This window comes from Oncorhynchus mykiss, chromosome 17 (assembly GCF_013265735.2).
Source record: "Oncorhynchus mykiss isolate Arlee chromosome 17, USDA_OmykA_1.1, whole genome shotgun sequence".
NCBI classification, from domain to species: Eukaryota; Metazoa; Chordata; class Actinopteri; order Salmoniformes; family Salmonidae; genus Oncorhynchus; species Oncorhynchus mykiss.
Window position 1 is genome coordinate 52669112 of NC_048581.1, and position 22256 is coordinate 52691367.

General features: G+C 42.0%; 1 protein-coding gene across 1 annotated transcript in view; it reads left to right on the top strand.

The window, feature by feature from the left end:
- Positions 1-22256, top strand: part of LOC110494073 (metabotropic glutamate receptor 2) — a 60011-nt gene that overhangs the window by 29490 nt on the left and 8265 nt on the right. Inside the window, exons 3-5 of the mRNA XM_021568769.2 lie at positions 19205-19474; positions 19968-20147; positions 20353-20743. Of these exons, the coding sequence (XP_021424444.1) occupies positions 19205-19474; positions 19968-20147; positions 20353-20743 (841 nt within the window). The remainder of the gene's footprint in view (positions 1-19204; positions 19475-19967; positions 20148-20352; positions 20744-22256) is intronic.

The following is a 22256-nucleotide window of genomic DNA, read 5'->3' on the forward strand; positions in this document are numbered from 1 at the left end:
AACATTTTCCCCTAGTGACACTGGTGCCACTAACTTTTTCAGTTGGTGGCACCAGCTCATGATTTGGTTGCAGCAATTTTTTTCTGCGGCACCACACAATATAAACATTTTTTTTAATCAAGTTATAAAGTCATCCACAGTGCCTGACACTGTGTAATAGACTACTGAGATGGTAAGCTATTCAATAAATAAGTTGTTTCATCTGTCTAAGTAGGAATGCATGATTCAGCATATTTTGATGTACAACCTAATCCTGTGATTGCCATGAATTGTAGGTTGACAATAGGGATTATTAGGGTTATATTTTAATGTCAAAATGGGACTCCAGAATTTTCTGAATTGTGTTGTTGAATTTAGATTAATTTTCCTACATCTTTATGTGCACTAATATCATAGGCACATTTATTTTGGGGCTAATTCACCACCATGAGGAACTCAAAACAAATTTGCTGGATTGCTAACACTAAATATAATACCCACTGCTAGTAATCATGTATTAATCTAACAGTAAATGTTGTTTGCTAAAAATACTTTGCTATTGGAGCCTGCTACCCTATGCACTTGCAATGGCTGATGCGCAATTGACCATTTCGTACGTTTCATATCGTAATTAACAGTAGACTTTGGGCAAAAACGCAAAAAGAACAGCTTTAAACTGTATAACTGATCAATGCACCACCATACCAGGTAATTTAATGCGTAAAAAAAAAGGGATGAATACGATATTTGGTTACAGAAGTGTCATTGCTTATGGATCTCTACAGCTTCAGTCCAATAACAAATCCTTTAAAATGATGTCAACACATACTGGAAGAGTTACTGGCTAGCTAAAGTGGCTAGCTTAGCTAACAAACTAGCTAACAAACTAAATGTTGGTCACGGTGCGCATGACTAGAATGATATATCGAAGAACCACCAAAGGCACACCCCATTTCTGTTCGAAAATTTAGAAAGGGGCGGAAAGGGACCATTTTTCATGCCCAAAGTCAACATTTAAAGCAATTTCAAATCTCAGTTGTTGAATAGTTTCTATTGAGCTCAATATTAAGATGACAAATAAAAATTATACCCACAGAAAGCTGTGACCAACAGTAGTTGCTTCCAAAGCTATGTCTTTCCCATAATTGGATATAGAAACATTATACAATTAGAAGGCTTTTTTCTCTCTCCCAGAGGACACCTCAAGTGGCTCATTCAACACAGCAGCAGGCCCCAGCAAGACAGGCCTCAGCAAAACAGGCCCAAGGTCTGGGAAGACACTTTCATTACAGAAATAATGAGGATAATGCACTCACTTTGAGTGAGGTGGCCATACAATGAAGGTTGCCCGCACTGATGTGACCAATTACAAATGTACCTCGCAGAGCCAAGTCAAAGGATCGCAAAATGTGACTAAATGGTTGCCGTCTGGAGCCCTGCCGCTTGACATACTGTAGGTAAATTGTAATCAACGTTCTGTCATAAGTAGTGGTCTGATAGGTTGCAGCAAGCTAATTAGCCAGCATTATCAATCTGTTATTACCTGAGCGTATATATTGGAATGATGCGCTTTCAGATGTCTCTTGAGGTTGGTGTATTTTTCCGTCAACTTGTGGGTGAAAATGCAGTAATAAACTAAACTTCTCAGTGGAAACGTTGCATTCGGTCTTGTTTGAATCAAGACAATGAGTAAAGTGGCTCCAAACACTGGCCCTTTTTCTACCGGGAGCTTATACTACCTGAAGAGTAGCCATGGGGTGTACCTTTGTTGCATCAATGATTTGTTGCCACCAAATTGGAGAGCAGATGCCGGTTAGAGAGGTGACTAGTGAATGAGAAACAAGATTCTCTGGTCTGATGAAACCAAGATGCAACTCTTTGGCCTGAATGCCAAGTTTCACATCAGGAGGAAACCTGGCATCATCCCTACAGTGGAGCATGGTGGTGGCAGCATCATATTGTGGGGATGTTTTTCAGCGGCAGAGACTGGGAGACTAGTCAGGATCGAGGCAAAGATGAATGGAGCAAAGTACAGAGAGATTCATGATGAAAACCTGCTGCAGAGCGCTCAGGACCTCAGACTGAGGCGAAGTTTCACCTTCCAACAGGATAATGACCTTAAGCACACAGCCAAGACAACTCAGGAGTGGCTTCGGGACATACTCTGAATGTCCTTGAGTGGCCCATTCAGAGCCTGGACTTGAACCTGATCGAACATCTCTGGAGAGACCTGAATATAGCTGTGCAGCATCGCTCCCCATCAAACCTGACAGAGCTTGAGAGGATCTGCAGAGAAGAATGGGAGAAACTCCCTAAATACAGGTGTGCCAAGCTTGTAGCGTCATACCCAAGAAGACTCGATGCTGTAATCGCTGCCAAAGTTGCTCCAACAAAGTACTGAGTAAAGGGTCTGAATCCTTATGTAAATGGGATATTTCCATTTTTTATAAATTAACAAACATTTCTAAAAACCTGTATTTTGTTTTGTCATACAATCTTGTGTGTAGATTGATGAGGCAAAAAAAACAGATTTAATCAATTTAAAGCCGTGGAAAAAGTCAAGGGGTCTGAATACTTTCTGAAGGCACCGTATAATAGGGTGGTTTTGAACATGATGAACATGATGAACCAGGCAAAGCTGAGCACCATGGCCTTAGACAATGGGTACACAGCCCATATTGGCCATAGAGATTGTCATAGAGAGAGAAAGATTCAGATAAAGAAAAAAAGTAACAATCTCCTTATCAATCAAATGATTGTCATATCTGACATTGACTGACAGTACACAGTTGAGTTGAGTTTGTGTTTTCCCATGGTAGAAGGCTGTATGTATCATTACACAAGGCAAGACCCAAATGCAGACACAGGAGGCAGATGGTTGGAGTCTTACCCTATTGGAATAATACATATTGTAAGGCAAGAGAATAGTCGTGGACAGGCAAAAGGGTCAAAACCAGTTCAGAATCCAAAAGGTACTGAAGGGCAGGCAGAATCAAGGTCAGGGCAGGCAGGATGATCAGGCAGGCGGGAAAGTAGTCCAGAGTCAGGCAGGGGTCAAAACCGGGAAGACTAGCAAAAAGAGAACAGCAAAAGGAGTACAGGAAAAACACGCTGGTTGACTTGACTAACATACAAGATGAACTGGCACAGAGAGACAGGAAACACAGGGATAAATACACTGGGGAAAATAAGCGACACCTGGAGGGGGCGGAGACAATCACAGGAACAGGTGAAACAGATCAGGGCATGACAGTATGGAGAGGAGAGGCTAAAAGATAAGGGCTTGATTTGCTCTCTTCTACACGTCATCTGTAGTGGATCTGTATCTCAGCTTTCTTCCGTCCTTCCTCTCCATCCTGTATTTATACTTGTCTAAGCTGGGGGGAGTCTATGTCTAAGCCAGGGGGAGTCTATGTCTAAGCCAGGGGGGAATCTATGTCTATGTCCCAGGACATATACAGGACATATATATATATATGGGCAGAAAGCTTAAGCTTGTTAATCTAACTGCACTGTCCAATTTACTGTAGCTATTACAGCATAAAAATACCATGCTATTATTTGAGGATAGTGCACAACACCAAAACACTTTTATCACAGCAACTGGTTTGATACATTCACCTCTGAAGGTAAATAATGTACTTACATTCAGTAATCTTGCTCTGATTTGTCATCCTGAGGGTCCCAGAGATATATTCAAATGTAGGAACTAGTTTCTAAAGTTTGAACCCCTGCTGTTTCTGGTTGGCAGATCGGCTGTACCGACTTCAGAGGAGTCCCAATTTGCTTGTGCGGGTTATAGAGCAAAAACGGAGAACACCATTGTGTTTGTGAGAGTCTCATCATTCTTTAGAGGGGTCATAAACCGTTTGGACACTAGAGACAACTTTGTGAGGAGACCAATGTTTGGGAGGTCTCATGGTCTGACAAACACCGCTCTAGCTCTGTCACCGTTCACTGCAGAGGTCTCATGGTCTGACAAACACCGCTCTAGCTCTGTTACCGTTCACTGCAGATGCGGAAGTGCGACATCGGCAGATGCGGTCGATTGAGACGCATCCAATGCAAAACAGATATCTCTAGTTTAAACTGATTAATTTTTATAGGCATTGTTTTATTATGCTAATTAGATTTATGCGGTGGTGCGGACAGCGACTCTAGGGGGTTAACTAGAACTGGAATCTTCTTTGTACAGCATACAGAAACAGGCATGCACCTGTAACTGGAACTCTTAAATCTCAAACAGTGATGGATCAATAGATACATGTATAGATGCATTCTGTCCATGTAGTCTCATGTATGTATAGGGAATCAATTCATAACTGGAACCCTTACTGTTAAAGGACTGGTATGATTCCACTCTTATATAAACAATTCTGTAACCTCAAATACAATGTTCCTTAGTCTTGCTGTAATGCCTGCATTACTATACTGTCTCAAGGCTCAACTCACTCTGGACCTGACCGGAGTTAAAGCAGCAATGAGGGGGGAGCTACTCACTCAGCTAGCATTTTAAACTCTTTCTGAATAATACAGTCTATAGGAATCATATTAGCAGAGTTTAAGTACAAATTGAATGACAACATTCTGTCAATTAAAGGTTAAGCAGGTGAAGGTTTGACTTTTGGAAAAATATTTAACTGAAGTAACCGATAAGGGTCTAATGCAGCGGAGTTGTTTGTAGTCGTACCTTGCAAAGAGAGGGAGAAAGTGTGAATGAAACAGAGAGAGAGAGATGGAGCAAGGGAGAGAGAGAGAGAGTGTACATAAAGGGATACACAGACAGCTCAGGACCTGATGCAAAGATATGTATATTCTTGATACAATTGAAATGAGGCACATTGAAATTTTGGAAATGTGAAATTAATCTAGGAGAATATAACACATTAGATCTTATAAAAGATAATACAAACAAAAAAACATGTTTTTTCATTTATTTTTTGTTACATCATCTTTGAAATGCAAGAGAAAGGCCATAATATAATATTGCAGTTTAGGAGCAATTTAGAATTTGGCCAATAGATGGCAGCATTATATGTGCACAGTTTCAGACTGATCCAGTGAAGCATTGCAATAACTACAGAGAACATACAAAGAACATACAAATATGATATAGTAATAAAACAATTTTTACACACACCCAGGAAGGTCATAAATGATAGAAAACTAGCTTCACTACAGAAAATACACTAACCTTCACACATCTAGATGGCCGGGCGGGGTGGGTGTGGGACCAGAAACATCAGGGGTTCAAACTGTAGGACCCAGTTCTTACATTTATCTCTGGGACCCTCAGGATGACAAATCAGAGGAAGATTACTGAATGCAAGTACATTATTTACCTTCAGGAGTGAATGTATAAAACCAGTTGCTGTGAAAAAAGTTTTGTTGTGCACTCTCCTCAAACAATAGCATGGTATTTCTTCACTGTAATCGCTACTGTAAATTAGACAGTGAGTTAGATTAACAAGAATGTAAGCTTTCTGCCTATAAAATACATGTCTATGACCTGGGAAATGTTTTTGTTACTTACAACGTCATGCTAATCACATTTGCGCACATTAGCTTAACCATCCCGCTGGAGGGGCAATGATCCCGTAGAGGTTGAAAAATATATTTTAAAAATTTGACCCTGTACCGGAACAGTAACATACATCCATTATGTTTTTGTCAATTTGACCCGCAATTTGACCTTGGTCTATATAATGTTTTTACAGTTTGTCCTACAAACCAGATGCTTTCTGCACATGAATGGTGCAACCATGCTGGTCACATAGATATTCGTATAATTTCTCTATGATTCTCAAAGACTGAGCAGCACAGATCTGAAGTAAATTTGAACCACAATTTGACCTCCACAATTTGAACTTGACCTTGGTCTACAGTGGTTCCTCCTTTAAAAGTTGTGAGCTTACACCGGGGGACTCAGAGGTACCCAGTGTCAAGGCTTCATTGCTCCAGACCACCACAAGGGGGAGTTAGAGCACTCAGTATGCATTTGGGTACCAAGGTTTTTATATGACCAATCATATCGAGTGGTTCCAATGACGAGATTGATGCGAGCCACCCATCCCTGGTGACTTCCTTCAGTAAAGATGGCTGACAAAACATGGGGGAAGCAATTGTAAGTAGTTATAATGTCATAACAAGTCAAGCTAAAAATATACAATTGAGAGGAATATGTTAGTTAACCCTTTCACACGTACCATCACACGGGTGTGATCGTTCTACAGTGGTCCCTGAAGCGTACGATCACACCCGTGTGATTAGAACACTCATTTAGAATGCTCCTTTAGAAGGGCAGTTTCGAATGACGCAGCAATCAGCGTTTGAGCTGGCCACACTTTTTTCAGAAACTATTTACACAAACACAGTCCTTACAAAGTTACAGTATGTCCAGAATGTCAGCAGTTTATTTTGGGATGCAATGTTCAGATATTCACAGAAGTATATATAGCATAACACAATCATCTTAACTGGAAAAATGTAGGCTACATTTGTCCTAGCGCTGAGGAAAGATTGACCCAACACAAGCAGTCATATTTTCTAACTCTCGGCTGACATAAACTACAATATGAATTAGCTAATAGCAATTACTATGTATAATTAGCTCACCATTGATTGAAATAACTAGGTAAAACACTTTATAGAAATGGAAAGTAATCCGACGATTAGTTTCAGTGCACAGCCATGCATTTTTTCCTCACAGACACCGAAGATAATAAGAGAAGAGGAGATGAGTTTGGTCTGTTTATAGTATGCATGTTGAAGGGGTGTGTCATCTACCGTCGTTCACAACCCACCATTAATTTCCGGAAGTCCTCAAAAAATGAGTGAACTCTTACTCACCTAGTTTTGTTATAACATATTTGGTCAAACAGACGTGAAACCCAGAATGCATTGTATGTCAACAAACATGGCTACACAGCTGGAATTAGCTTAGCTCATCATAATCAATACAACCTTCAAAAAAGTATATTACACACATAATACGTGCCCATTACAATCTGTGCAAGAATCGGAATGCATGATTTGTCACCTAGAATTGAAAACATGTGAATAACACCGTAAATACACAAATAATTGCCACACAAAACATTTTCTGATCGTGATTTATTGATACAAGTGGCGCGTGCCGGCAGTCAACCACGTAACCTCCCACTCTGCGCCATTCAGTGTTGTTGTTTATGTACTGTATGTAGCTAGTGAGCTAAGCTGTAGCATTAGCAATGTCTTTCAAAAGGAGACAACTCACAAATGTGGAAATTCTGGAGATTTTCTTTAACAATGAGTCTGAGTATGAAAGTCAGGAATCAGATTCTGACAGTGACAGTGAGGAGCTGCCCCCCAACCTTGTAGTCATTGAGAACCCTGAATCTGAATTTCCCTTGTCCACTGACGAAGTACCAGGTCCCTTTGAAGATGCTGGTGGTGATGGAGGCAGACCGATAGTGGATGAAGTACAGGAGTTCTGTGGTAGCTGGAAGGCCACCAGTCATTTCACCCCTCCTGGCCCTGCTGTTTGCTTTGACGAGTCCCAGTCTGGAGTGCAACGCCCCTTGCCATTTCCAACTGAGGCAGAGTGCTTCAAGTTGTTTCTGACAGAGGAGCTGGTGGGAGACATAGTAGAGGAGACCAATCGCTATACCTTGGAGCTACAGGAGAAGAGAGAGCCAGGAGTGAGGGGGAAACTCACTAAATGGGTGACAACCACAATTAGTGAAATGTATACCTTCCTGGTGACAGTCCTTCTCATGGGAATAGTAAAGAAGAACTCCCTAAGAGAATACTGGAGCACAGATCCTATGTTTGCAACTCCCTTCTTTGCCACCCTCTTTTCCAAGACTGCTTCCTAGTTCTGCGGCGATGCCTACATTTCGTCAACAATGCTACTGCCATCCTAAGTGACCCGTTATACAAAATAAGAAATGTTCATATCTGCCTGACATCAGCATTTGGTCGGGTCTTTGTGCCATACAAGGACCTATGCATTGATGAGTCCCTGATGTTATGGAAAGGTGGGCTGGCGTTCCGTCAATATATTCCCTCCAAAAGGCACAGGTTTGGAGTCAAGTTCTTTGTCATGTGTGACGTGAAGACAGGATTTGAACTGTTAAGGAGTGTACGTTAGCATACAAAAGCTGTCCTCATTCTTCAGCTCCAAAGATGTCCAGCTCCAGTTATGATATTGGCAAATAATGTTTGTGGTTTCTGAAAGTACAGAATAAAGAGGAATTATTCATTAGAATACAATATAAGGATATAGCAATAAAACAATACTACAAAGAAGTAACATAATAAACACTGCTATAAAAAATTGTTTATTGCATTGACAAAATCACAGATTTGAGTTATAACAGTAAGAAACTAACTTTTGACCTCCACAAGGGGGCAAGGCAGGGCAGAACAGAGCTATGCTGAAAAGACCAAATTAACAAACCATGGTCATATTTTTTATTTATTTAACTAGGCAAGTAATTTAAGAACAAATTATTATTTACAATGATGGCCTACACCGGTCAAACTCGGACAATTGTGCACTGCACTATGGGACTCCCAATCACAGCTAGTTGTGATACAGCCTGGATTTGACCCAGGGTGTCTGTAGTGATGCTTCTAGCACTGAGATGCAGTGCCATAGACCACTGCGCCACTTGGGAGTCATAAGGCCAGGGTAGCTTCAAAATACAACACAATCTAATAGTTCTCTGACGCAACTAGCATTGTTTTACAGCGCTAATAGAAAAATGTAGCTACGTAAGCGCGATTCACTATAACACCATAAAGGTTATAAAATGAAAAACGTTACCTCACGTGTCCGCTGTTTGTTTGAAATTTTGTTTCAACAAGTCCAAATACATTTCTATTTACTCCTCAGATACCCTAAAATGTAACCAAACTGTAATATTTATTTCAGAAAGAAGTATGTTCAATAGGAAACCGATCAGGTGCGCAATGTCTTCATGGCGCGCAAACATGAATTTCCAAGACTGTCTTTCTACTAAAACTGATATTTCTTATTTGTTTTTGAAGTTACAAGCCTGAAACCTTGAACATGGAACATAGACTTGAACATAGACTGAGCCAGATATTTGGCTCTGAATTTGGAACAGTTGGGTCTATCAATTCAGGGGAAAAACATATATGAAAGAGAACATTCTCATCTACTGGAAATACATTTTGGGAGGTTAAAATCATATATGTATTATCTTGATGTACTTACTGTACTTCATTTACTCTGAACATGAATGGTGTAGGCTGAATTGAACATAAGGTAAGGGTTAAAATGGTTGCAAAGACAGGGAACCAATAAAAGCAAGTGTGTTTTTTATTTTACTAGGCAAGCCAGTTAAGAACAAATTCTTATTTACAATGACGGCCTACCCCGGCCAAAACCTAACCCGGATGACGCTGGGCCAATTGTGCGATGCCCTATGGGACTCCCAATCACGGGCCAGTTTTGATGCAGCCTGGAATTGAACCAGGGTCTGTAGTGATACCCCTGGTGCTGAGATGCAGTGCCTTGGACTGCTGAGCCACTCGGGAGCACACCGATTAGTATAATGAATGTTGGCTACAATATCTAACGTATTGATTGAGTTTGTCATTTGAACACCAAGATCAATTTATTCTAATTAACTTCAATGATGTGTTTTATTTTGTACTTTCTTTTTTAACTAGGCAAGTAAGTTTAGAATAAATTATTTTATACAATGACAGCCTAGAAACAGTGGGTTAACTGCCTTGTTCAGGGGCAGAATGACAGATTTTTTGACCTTGTCAGCTCAGGGATTCAATCTAGCAACCTTTCAGTTACTGGCCCAATGCTCTAACCACTAGGCTACCTGCCACCCCAGGTAGCCTTCATGATATGTTAAAGTTTAGTTCTTTCAGTGGATTCATATTTCAGTCGACCCTCTGCTCCTGCTCTATATTCAGCTAGAAGGAGGACATGGAATGGACTTACGCTGTTGTCCAGAGGGATCATTGCATTGCGCCTGTCTAAATAGATCATATTTACTCCATTTCCTCTCTAGGGACAAAGTGTGCCTGCTGCTCCCCCAGGCCTGTGGTCTACAGGGTGTTTTAAATGGAACTGTCAGAGTCGGTTAAGATCAAGGTTAATTTCAGTTAACTCCATTGAGTTAGAAAGATAGCCCATCCCCTATCTTTGCCATGATCACGTCTGTGACAGCATGGGCAGCCACATTGAGGTTTTTCTGGTAAGTGCGTCCTCTCTATCCAACTCTATGGTCAGTTTATAGAGGCACGCTCTAGGGAGACGCACTCCACAGTATGTTAGCGTTACACTCACCATACTAACTGGTCTATTTGGTCTCTCCAGCGTGTACAATGTCCGTCCACTTTGATGCCCTGACGTTTATTTATGCAACAGTGTCCTTGAAATGAAATACCCAGATATGTCTTGGACAAAATCGCTCAATCAGCTGTAAGCTCCCAGATGCCGTCCATGGGACTGAAGGAATGTTGTCTACAGTTTAGGCAATAAGCAGTACATTTATTTTGAATCTATTGTAAGTTAAGTCTTATTTTTCTATGTCAGACACAAATGTCGAGACTTCTGTAGGATCATGCTCTTTAGCATCTCATACTGTACATCTGATTGAAGACAGCACAATGTCCAATCATATCATACCACATACACCACAATTGGGGCCACATATGTCCTCTGAAAAAGTAATCAGTGTCAGTGTTGTATAGAATTGGAGAACGAAAAAGGCCACATATTTGCTTTGAAAAACATACAGCTGAAACACAACATACAAATACTTGTATTTTATGTTCCACAGAACATTGTTTGTGTAAGGATGTGCATGACGTATCAAATACTGGATTAATTTCCCTATTTAAAGATTAATATCTGGCTACTTAAATTCTCATGAGCTGGAAACTGGGAAGGGAATGAAGGCTGGTGAAAGAATGGGAATCTAAATGTGGATTAGTGTGAAGAGGAACTGTTAAATGAGCTCCAAGGGAATGGTAGGGCTATTGAACCCTCTAGGCATCGTGAGGTGCCTGGGAGACAGTGCTCGTTAGTTACAGTAGTGTTAGAACACACATTGGCACAAACTCAGAAACCCTGAGGCGGACAAGGAAAGCTGGAGAGATGGAGAACAACATAAAAAAAATGTCACATACAAGTGTTAAGCAGATGTTATTGCAGGTGTAGCGAAATGCTTGTGTTTCTAGCTCTAACAGTGCAGTAGTATCTAACAATTTCACAACAATACACACATCTAAAGTAAAGGAATGGAAATTAAGAATATATAAATATTTTGGCGAGCAATGTCAGAGCGGCATAGACACAGTAAAATAGGATAGAATACAGTATATACATGTACATATGAGATGTAAACATATTTTTTTGTTTTTTTTGTTTGTTTTTTTACCCCTTTTTCTCCCCAATTTCGTGGTATCCAATTGTTGTAGTAGCTACTATCTTGTCTCATTGCTACAACTCCCGTACGGGCTCGGGAGAGACGAAGGCTGAATGTCATGCGTCCTCCGATACACAACCCAACCAGCCGTACTGCTTCTTAACACAGCGCGCGTACAACCCGGAAGCCAGCCGCACCAATGTGTCGGAGGCTACACTGTGCACCTGGCAACCTTGGCTAGCGCGCACTGCGCCCGGCCCGCCACAGGAGTCGCTGGTGCGCGATGAGACAAGGAGATCCCTACCGACCAATCCCTCCCTAACCCGGACGACGCTAGGCCAATTGTGCGTCGCTCCACGGACCTCCCGGTCGCGGCCGGTTACGACAGAGCCTGGGCGCGAACCCAGGGACCCTGATGGCACAGCCACTGCGCCACCCGGGAGGCCCAGATGTAAACATTATTAAAGTGACTAGTGTTCCGCTATTGAAGTGGCCAGTGATTTCAAGTCTATGTAAATAGGGCAGCAGCCTCTAATTTGCTAGTGATGGCTATTTAACAGTCTGATGGCCTTGAGATAGAAGCTGTTTTTCAGTCTATCGCTCCCAGCTTTGATGTACCTGTACTGACCTCGCCTTCTGGATGAAAGCGGGGTGAACAGGCAGTGACTTGGGTGGTTGTCGTCCTTGTTGATCTTTTTTTACCTTCCTGTGACATCGGGTGCTGTAGGTGTCCTGGTGGACAGGTAGTTTGCCCCCGGTGATGCATTGGGTAGACTGCACCACCCTCTGGAGAGCCCTGCTGTTGCGGGTGGTGCAGTTGCTACACCAGGCAGTGATACAGCCCAACAGGATGCTCTCAATTGTGCATCTGTAAAAGTTTGTGAGGGCTTTAGGTGCCAAGTCTGTGTGGGTGGAACATTTCAGTTTGTCAGTGATGTGTACGCTAAGGAACTTGAAGCTTTCTACCTTCTCCACTGCGGTCCCGTCATTGTCGATAGGGGGGGTGCTCCCTCTGCTGTTTTCTTAAGTCCACGATCAGCTCCTTTGTTTTGTTGAATGTTGGGTGACAAGTTATTTTCCTGGCAAAACACTTGCAGGGCTCTCACTTCCTCCCTGAATGCTGTCTCATCATTGTTAGTAATCAAGCCTACTACTGTTGTGTCATCTGCAAACTTGATGATTGTGTTGGAGGCGTGCGTGGCCACACAGTCATGGGTGAACAGGAAGTACAGGAGGGGGCTGTGCACGCATCCTTGTGGGGCCCCAGTGTTGAGGATCAGTGAATTTTGAGGTGTTTTTCCTACCTTCACCACCTGGTGTTGAATGCTGAGCTATAGTCAATGAACAGCATTCTTACATAGGTATTCCTCTTGTCCAGATGGGATAAGGCAGTGTGCAGTGCGATGGCGATTGCATCGTCTGTGGATCTATTAAGACGGTAAGCAAATTGAAGTGGGTCTAGGGTGTCAGGTAAGATAGAGGTGATATGATCCTTGACTAGTCTCTCAAAGCACTTCATGATGACAGAAGTGAGTGCTATGTTGCGATAGTCATTTAGTTCCATTAGCTTAGCTTTGCTTTCTTGGGTACAGGAAACAATGGTGGCCATATTGAAAATGTGGGGGCAGCAGACTGGGATAGGGAGAGATTGAATATGTAGATAAACACTCCAGCCATCTGGTCTGCGCATGCTCTGAGGACAATGCTAGGGATGCCATCTGGGCCGGCAGCCTTGCGGGGGTTAACACGCTTAAATGTCTTACTCACATCAGCCACAGAGAAGGAGAGCCCACAGTCCTTGGTAGCGGGCAGCATCGGTGGCACTGTGTTATCCTCAAAGTGGGCGAAGAAGGTGTTTAGTTTGTCCGGGAAGCAAGGCATCACTGTCCACGATGTGGCTGTTTTTCCCTTTGTAGTCTGTTATTGTCTGTAGACCCTGCCACAGATGTCTTGTGTCTGTGACGTTGAATTGTGACTCCACTTTGTCCTTATACTGAAGTTTTGCCTGTTAGATTTCCTTACGGAGGGAATAACTACACTGTTTGTATTCGGCCATATTCCCAGTCATGTTGCCATGGTTAAATGCGATGGTTCACGGTTTCAGTTTTGCGCGAATGCTGCCATCTAATCACGGTTTCTGGTTAGCGTAGGTTTTCATAGTCACAGTGGGTACAAAATCTCAGATAGACTTCCTGATAAACTCAGTCACCGTATCAGTGTATTCGTTGATATTAACCTCAGAGGCTTCCCGGAACATATCCCAGTCCGTGTGATCAAAACAATCTTGAAGCGAGGATTCTGATTGGTCAGACCAGTGTTGAATAGTCCTTAGCACGGCTACTTCCTGTTTGAGTTTCTGCCTATAGGAAGGGAGGAGCAAAATGCAGTCATGATCAGATTTGCTGAAGGAAGGGCAGGGGAGGGCCTTGTAGGCATCCCAGAAGTTGGAGTAGCAGTGGTCTAGTGTTTTAGCAGAGAGAGTACCACAGTCAATGTGTTATTCGAACTCCGGCAGCGTTTTTCTCAAATTTACTTTGTTAAAAATCCCCAGCTACAATAAATGCGGCCTCAGGATATGTGGTTTCCAGTTTGCATAAAGTCCAGTGAAGTTCTTTGAGGGCCGTCGTGGTATTAACCTCGGTATTAACCTTGAGGGGGAATATACACGGCTGCGACTATAACTGAAGATAATTCTCTTGGGAGGTAATACGGTCAGCATTTGAGTTATTCTAGGTCGGGTGAACAAAAGGACTTGAGTATGTTATCACAATCTCACCAGAGTAGTTAATCATGAAACATATACCCCCACCCTTCTTCTTCCTGGAGAGATATTTTTCCTGTCTGCTCGATGAACTGAGAATCCAACTGGCTGTATGGACTCACAGTATATCCCGAGAGAGCCATGTTTCCGTGAAACAGAGTATGATACAATCCCGGATGTCTCTTTGGAAGGAAATCCTCGCCTTGAGCTCGACAACTTTATTATCCAGAGACTGAAAATTAGCGAGTAATATACTCGGAAACTGTGGGTGGTGTGTGCGCCTCCTTAGTCGGACTAGAAGACCTCTCCTCCGCCGGCAGTGTTTTGGATTAGCGTCTGGAATCAGTTCAATTGCCCTGGGGGGTACGAACAAAAAAGGAAAGTCCTATTCCTGGTCGTAATGCTGGTGAGTTACTGCTTCTCGGATGTCCAATAGTTCTTCCCGGCTGTAATAACACACCAAAAAACTGGGCTAATAATGTCAGAAATAACACGTAAAAAAACAAAATACTGCAAAGTTTCCTAAGAGCTAGAAGCATGGCAACCCTCTCTGTCAACACCATTTTTCTTGCTGAAAGGAAGAGGATTTTTGCTACCATTCTCTTGTGGACAATGTGGCACTCAATAAAAAAAAGGGCAACATAGACATACATTAACCACTAAACAAACATATGCTTCTTGTGACAATGATTACAATTTCAAATGCTCATTCAACATGATCTGCTTTCAGAGTGGTGCATCACACATAGTAACGTCCCTCGTTGCTCTCAGCAGAATACACTTTCCCTAGCGCCCACACTGTAGATCAATAGATCTTGTTCAAGTTATTTGGGGCATAATGAGCTTATGGTGTCAGAATATTGACTGTAGATTCCAACACACACGCACACACACACACCTCAGTCTATCTTTCTGGGGGCTTGACTGTATCTGGCCCAGCTTTAAGCTGCTGGGAAAATGGCAAAACAAGTGTCTAATGTTCTTATCTCAATTATGGTTTTGTTGTTGTTATCATATAATTAAACAGATATGGCTGTTATCCACTTATGGCTCCTGCTCCAGGTAATGTGGATAGCTGACATGGTAAACAGGGTTAGAGATATGTGAATGGGGCATTGGCTGGAGGCCTCCTCATCTCACCAATGCAAGTCAAATCCTAAGGTAGGCTCCTGATAGACAGCAGAAGCTGCAACGGTTGTCGTCGGGAGAAAGAGAGGACCAAGGTGCAGCGTGGTAAGTATTCATTGTGATTTAATAAAGAATGAATACTGAAAAAAAACAATACACGACAAACGAACAGTCCTGGACGGTGCAACAAAACACAGAACAGAAAATAAACAGTCATGAAACACAGGTGGAAAAAGGCTACCTAAGTATGATTCTCGATCAGAGACAACTAACGACACCTGCCTCTGATTGAGAACCATACCAGGCCAAACTCAAAAACCAACATAGAAAAACAAACATAGACAACCCACCCAACTCACGCCCTGACCATACTAAAACAAAGACCTAAATAAAATAACTAAGGTCAGAACGTGACAGAAGCTGCTTTAAAGAAGCTCCTCTGAGGAATACTGATACAGTAGAAATAGGCATTTTTGGACTGGGGCTGCAGAGATAAAGAGATCAACATTTTTGGAAGCAGAAGATGTATTAGATATATATAGATATATATATATATATTCATGCTTCCCAAATTGCACCCTTTCCCCTATATAGTGCACTACTTCTGACTAGAGCCACCATATAGGGAATAGGGTGCCATTTAAGACACAACTATAGACACATTTGGACTGGGGCTGCACAGTTGATATCACTCCCTGATAAATTAGCTCTGAAAACAGAGCACAGGTTGTGCTGCAGTGGTTTTGTTAATTTCCTTTAAAGCTACAATATGTAACGTTTTGGGCGACTTGATCACATTTACATAGAAATGAGAGTTATAGATCTGTCATTTGCTTTGAAAACAAGTCTAAGAAGCGAGATAGCTGTTCTATGTGCTCTGTTTCTATGCTTCCCATTCTGAAGTTTGATTTTGTGTCTTTTACTTTCAGTTTTGTACACCAGCTTTAAACAGCTGACAATACAATATTTTTGGTTACGGAAAATATTTCACAGCGATTTAGATGCTACAATGATTCTCTACACAATTAGAATATTAGCAACCAGGAAATGGAGGAGCGATTTGTGCATAGTGCACCTTTAATATATATATATATATATATATATATATATACACACACTACCGTTCAGAAGTTTGGGTTCACTTAGAAATGCCCTTGTTTTTGAAAGAAAAGCTAATTTTTTGTCCATTAAAATAACATAAAATGTATCTGAAATAGAGTGTGACATTGTTAATGTTGTAAATGACTATTGTAGCTGGAAACGGCAGATTTTTTTATGGAATATCTACATAGGCGTACAGAGGCCCATTATCAGCAACCATCACTCCTGTGTTCCAATGGCACGTTGTGTTAGCTAATCCAAGTTTATTATTTTAAAAGGCTAATTGATCATTAGCTGAAAACTGTTGTGCTGATTAAAGAAGCAAGAAAAGTGGCCTTCTTTAGACAAGTTGAATTTCTGGAGCATCAGCATTTGTTGGTTCGATTACAGGCTCAAAATGGCCAGAAACAAAGGCCTTTCTTCTGAAACTCGTCAGTCTATTCTTGTTCTGAGAAATGAAGGCTATTCCATGAAAGAAATTTCCATGAAACTGAAGATCTCGTACAACGCTGTGTACTACTCCATTCACAGAACAGAGCAAACTGGCCCTAACCAGAATAGAAAGAGGAGTGGGAGGCCCCGGTGCATAACTGAGCAAGAGGACAAGTACATAAGAGTGTCTAGTTTGAGAAACAGACACCTCACAAGTCTTCAACTGGCATCTTCATTAAATAGTACCCACCCAACACCAGTCCCAACGTCAACAATGAAGAGGCGTCTCCGGGATGCTGGTCTTCTAGGCAGAGTTGCAAAGAAAAATACATATCTCAGACTAGCCAATGAAAATAAAATATTAAGACGGGGAAAATAACACAGACACTGGACAGAGGAAGATTGGGAGAACATTTTTTAAGTTTGAGGTGTTCGGATCACAAAGAAGAACATTTGTGAGACACAGGAATTATTTTAAAGATGCTGGAGGAGTGCTTGACGCCATCTGTCAAGCATGGTGGACGAAATGTGATGGTCGAGCGGTGCTTTGGTGCTGGTAAAGTGGGAGATTTGTACAGAGTAAAAGGGATCTTGAAGAAGGAAGGCTATCATTCCATTTTGCAACGCCATGCCATACCCTGTGGACGGCACTTAATTTGGAGCCAATTTTCTCCTACAACAGGACAATGACCCAAAGCACAGCTCCAAACTATGCAATACCTATTTAAGGAAGAAGCAGTCAGCTGTTATTCTGTCTATAATGGAGTGGTCAACCCTATTGAGCTGTTGTGGGAGTAGCTTGACCATATGGTACGTAAGAAGTGCCCATCAAGCCAATCCAACTTGTGGGGGGTGTTTCAGGAAGCATGGGGTGAAATCACTTCAGATTACCTCAACAAATTCACAACTAGAATGCCAATATCTGCCAGGCTGTAATTGCTGCAAATGGAGACTTCTTTGACGAAAGCAAAGTTTGAAAGACACAAATATTTTTTCAATTAAAAGTCATTATTTATAACCTTGTCAACATCTTGACTATATTTCCTATTGATTTTGCATCTCATTTCATGTATGTTTTCATGGAAAACAAGGACATTTCTAAGTGACCCCAAACTTTTGAACGGTAGTATACACTTGTATATATACAGTTGAAGTTGGAAGTTTACATACACCTTAGCAAAATACATTTATACTCAGTTTTTCACATTTCCTGACATTTCATCAGAGTAAAAATTCCCTATCTTAGGTCAGTTAGGATCACCACTTTATTTTAAGAATGTGAAATGTCAGAATAATAGTAGAGAGAATGATTTATTTCAGCTTTTATTTATTTCGTCACATTCCCAGTGGTTCAGAAGTTTACATACACACAATTAGTATTTGGTAGCATTGCCTTTAAATTGTTAAACTTGAGTCAAATGTTTTGGGTAGCCTTCCACAAGCTTCCCACAATAAGTTGGGGGAATTTTGGCCCATTCCTCCTGACAGAGGAAGGTTTGTAGGCCTCCTTTCTCACACACGCTTTTGCAGTTCTACCCAAAAATGTTCCATAGGCTTGAGGTCAGGGCTTTGTGATGGCCACTCCAATACCTTGACTTTGTTGTCCTTAAGCCATTTTGCCGCAACTTTGGAAGTATGTTTGGGGTCATTGTCCATTTGGAAGACCCATTTGCGACCAAGCTTTAATTTCCTGACTGACTCACTCTTCATCAGAAGATCCTAAAGCCATGACATTTTCTGGAATTTTCCAAGCTGTTTAAAGGCACAGTCAACTTAGTGTATGTAAACCTCTGACCCACTGGAATTGTGATACAGTGAATTATAAGTGAAATAATCTGTCTGTAAACAATTGTTGAAACAATATGTTGTGTCATGCACAAAGTAAATGTCCTAACCGACTTGCCAAAACTATAGTTTGTTAACAAGGAATTTGTGGAGTGGTTTTAATGAGTTTTAATGACTCCAACCTAAGTGTATGTAAACTTCCGAATTCAACTGCATATATAAATGATGTGCCGGTTGAGATCACCTAACCCAAGGCGGGAACTGTGTATTGTCACGTCCAAGCATACACAAGCTGCAGCCATTGTCACTGTGAGAATAATTTACATGATAAATATGGTGATTATAGTTCATTTGAATTTTAGATGAGGATAAAGCTCTCTTAGGCCTTTTTCAACAGTAAGTGTAGGTGGTAAATGTCTGGAACTAGCTGACATAGTTTTGCCGTCCCTCCCCCTCTCTCTGTATAGGTGGCCAACCTCTTCCAGTAGTGGAAATGGCGAGATCATTAAATTATTATTAGATTCAAATTTTAGATTAGATGGGAGATGATTGCAGTATGTTAAATGTCTGAGACTAGCTGGCATGGTTTATCACTCTCCCTCCCTACTTCCCACCCCAGGTGGCCAACCTCCTGCGCCTCTTCCAGATCCCTCAGATTAGCTACGCCTCCACCAGCGCCAAGCTCAGTGACAAGTCTCGCTATGACTACTTCGCCCGCACCGTGCCGCCAGACTTCTACCAGGCCAAGGCCATCGCCGAGATCCTGCGTTACTTCAACTGGACCTACGTGTCCACCGTGGCATCCGAGGGCGATTACGGTGAGACAGGCATCGATGCCTTCCAGCAGGAGGCCCGCGCCCGCCAGATCTGCATTGCCACCTCGGCCAAGGTCAGCCAGTTGTTGTTGTTTGTTTGTTTGTTTGTTGTTGTTTCCACTTTCACAGTGAAAATAATTCATCATTACAAAGGTTTCATACTATAGCAATATATACCCAACACCTTACCAACCTTTTCTAGGGGTTCAGAAATCTTGACGTAATGGTTAAGGTGTTGGTTTAAGAGTCTCTGGACCCGGGTTAGAATCCAAATCTGGGTTACCCACCGATTTCATTACAATACTATTGCATGGTATTAAATTACATTTGATCACGGGGTGACGACAATGGGGTTTCTAAAGGCAATTTTACCACGTTAGCAGAGATCCCATTCACTGTAAACACTGCAGCACAATTGGAAATTGGCTTTAAAAGGTGATTTGTAGACATCCCACGATCAGATTAAATCCTGACATTGGAATAGGGTTGTATCTTTTGCTGCCTTGTTGTTATAGACTATGTCTTATTCGAGCACATGATGGTTCAAAGCTGGTGCATAATCAACAGGTGAGCCGCTCGATGAACCGCTACAGCTTCGACCAGGTGATCCGCTCGCTGCAGCAGAAGTCCAATGCCAAGGTGGTCATTCTGTTCACACGCAGTGAGGATGCCAGGGAGCTGCTAGTGGCTGCCGCCCGCATGAACGTCACCTTCATCTGGGTGGCCAGCGATGGCTGGGGGGCGCAGGTAGGGCCTTGGCCTCAGTTCAAAAAGAGTTGATTACCGATTTCCTAACAGTCAAAATCGACTCCTTCACAAATAAGGAATAAATTCCTTTATAAGAATGATTTCCATCATTTTACCTTTGTTTACCATGAAATTTAATGTTTTGCGATTTTGATAAAGGGTGTATTTTCATTCCAATTACTGAGAAAATGTGAATGATTTGCAGGAGAGTGTTGTGAGGGGAAGTGAGACAGCAGCCGACGGGGCCTTCACCATCGAGCTGGCCTCCTACCCCATCCGGGAGTTTGCCGACTACTTCACCAAGCTGAACCCCTACACTAACACACGGAACCCCTGGTTTAGAGAATTCTGGGAGCACCGCTTCGACTGTAGTCTTACAGAGCCTGGTTGTAGCGAACACAGTCTGCGGGACGGCAAGTTTGAGCAGGAGTCCAAGATCATGTTTGTAGTGAACGCAGTGTATGCTATGGCTCATGCTCTACATAATATGAGGCAGGCAGTTTGCCCACTCAATGCAACCAAGATCTGTGATGCCATGAAGCCAGGCACCGGGAAGAGGTTCTATAGGGATTTCATCCTCAAGGCCAAGTTCGATGGTGAGTGAAGCAGTCTTAACAATAGAAATATAACTCCCAGAAGGGGATATCCCCATTTAAGTAAATGTTCCATGATGGGTGGACCGGAGGCCATATGCAGTGCAGTGCATCCAATTCTGCGGGTAATGTAATAAAATGTGTATGGCCTTAACAGCCATATAAGGTCAGGTGACTTGATTACGGGCTGTATCACAATGTTAGCCTATATGCACCCTTCATTCACTGCACGGGTTTAGATATACAGTACCAGTCAAAGGTTTGGACAGACCTACTCATTCCAGAGTTTTTCTCTATTTTTACTATTTTCTACATTGTAGAATAATAGTGAAGACATCGAAATGAATAAATAACACATATGGAAACATGTAGTAACTAACAAAGGATTAAACAAATCAAAATATATTTTATATTTGAGATTCTTCAAAGTTTGCTTCGATGACAACTTGGCACACTCTTGGCATTCTCTCAACCAGCTTCACGAGGTAGTCACCTGGAATGCATTTCAATTAACAGGTGTGCCTTGTTAAAAGTTCATTTGTGGAATTTATTTCCTTCTTAATGCATTTGAGCCAATCAGTTGTGTTGTGACAAGGTAGGATTGGTATACAGAAGATAGCCCTAGCAAAGAGAAATGACAGTCCATCATTACTTTAAGACATGAAGGTCAGTCAATACGGAAAATTTCAAGAACTTTTCAAGTTTCTTCAAGTGCAGTTGCAAAAATCATCGAGCTCTATAATGAAATTGGCTCTCATGAGGGCCGCCACAAGAAAGGAAGACCCAGAGTTACCTCTGCTGCAGAGGACAAGTTCACCTCAGATTGCGACCCAAATAAATGCTTCACAGAGTTCAAGTAATAGACACATCTCAACATCAACTGTTCAGAGGAGACCGTGCAAATCAGGCCTTCATGGTCGAATTGCTGCAAAGAAACCACTACTAAAGGACACCAATAAGAGACTTGCTTGGGTCAGTCTGTCCTTTGATCTGAAGATGCCAAATGTGAGATTTTTAGTTCCAACCGGTGTGTCTTTTTGAGACGCAGAGTAGGTGAACGGGTGATCTCCACAAGTGTGGTTCCCACCGTGAAGCATAGAGGAGGTGGAGGTGTGATGGTGTGGGGTTGCTTTGCTGGTGACAATATCAGTGATTTATTTAGAATTAAAGGCACACTTAACCAGCATGGCTACCACAACATTCTGCAGCGATACGCCATCCCATCTGGTTTGTACTTAGTAGGACTATCATTTGTTTTTCAACAGTACAATGACCCAACACACCTCCAGGCTGTATAAGAGCAATTTGACCAAGAAGGAGAGTGATGGACTGCTGCATCAGATGACCTGGCTTCCACAATCCCCTGACCTCAACCCAATTGAGATGGTTTGGGATGAATTGGACCACAGAGTGGAGAAAAAGCAGCTCAGCATATGTGGAAACTCTTTCAAGACAGTTGGAAACGCATTCCAGGCTAATCTAGTTGAGAGAATGCCAAGACTGTGCATAGCTGTCA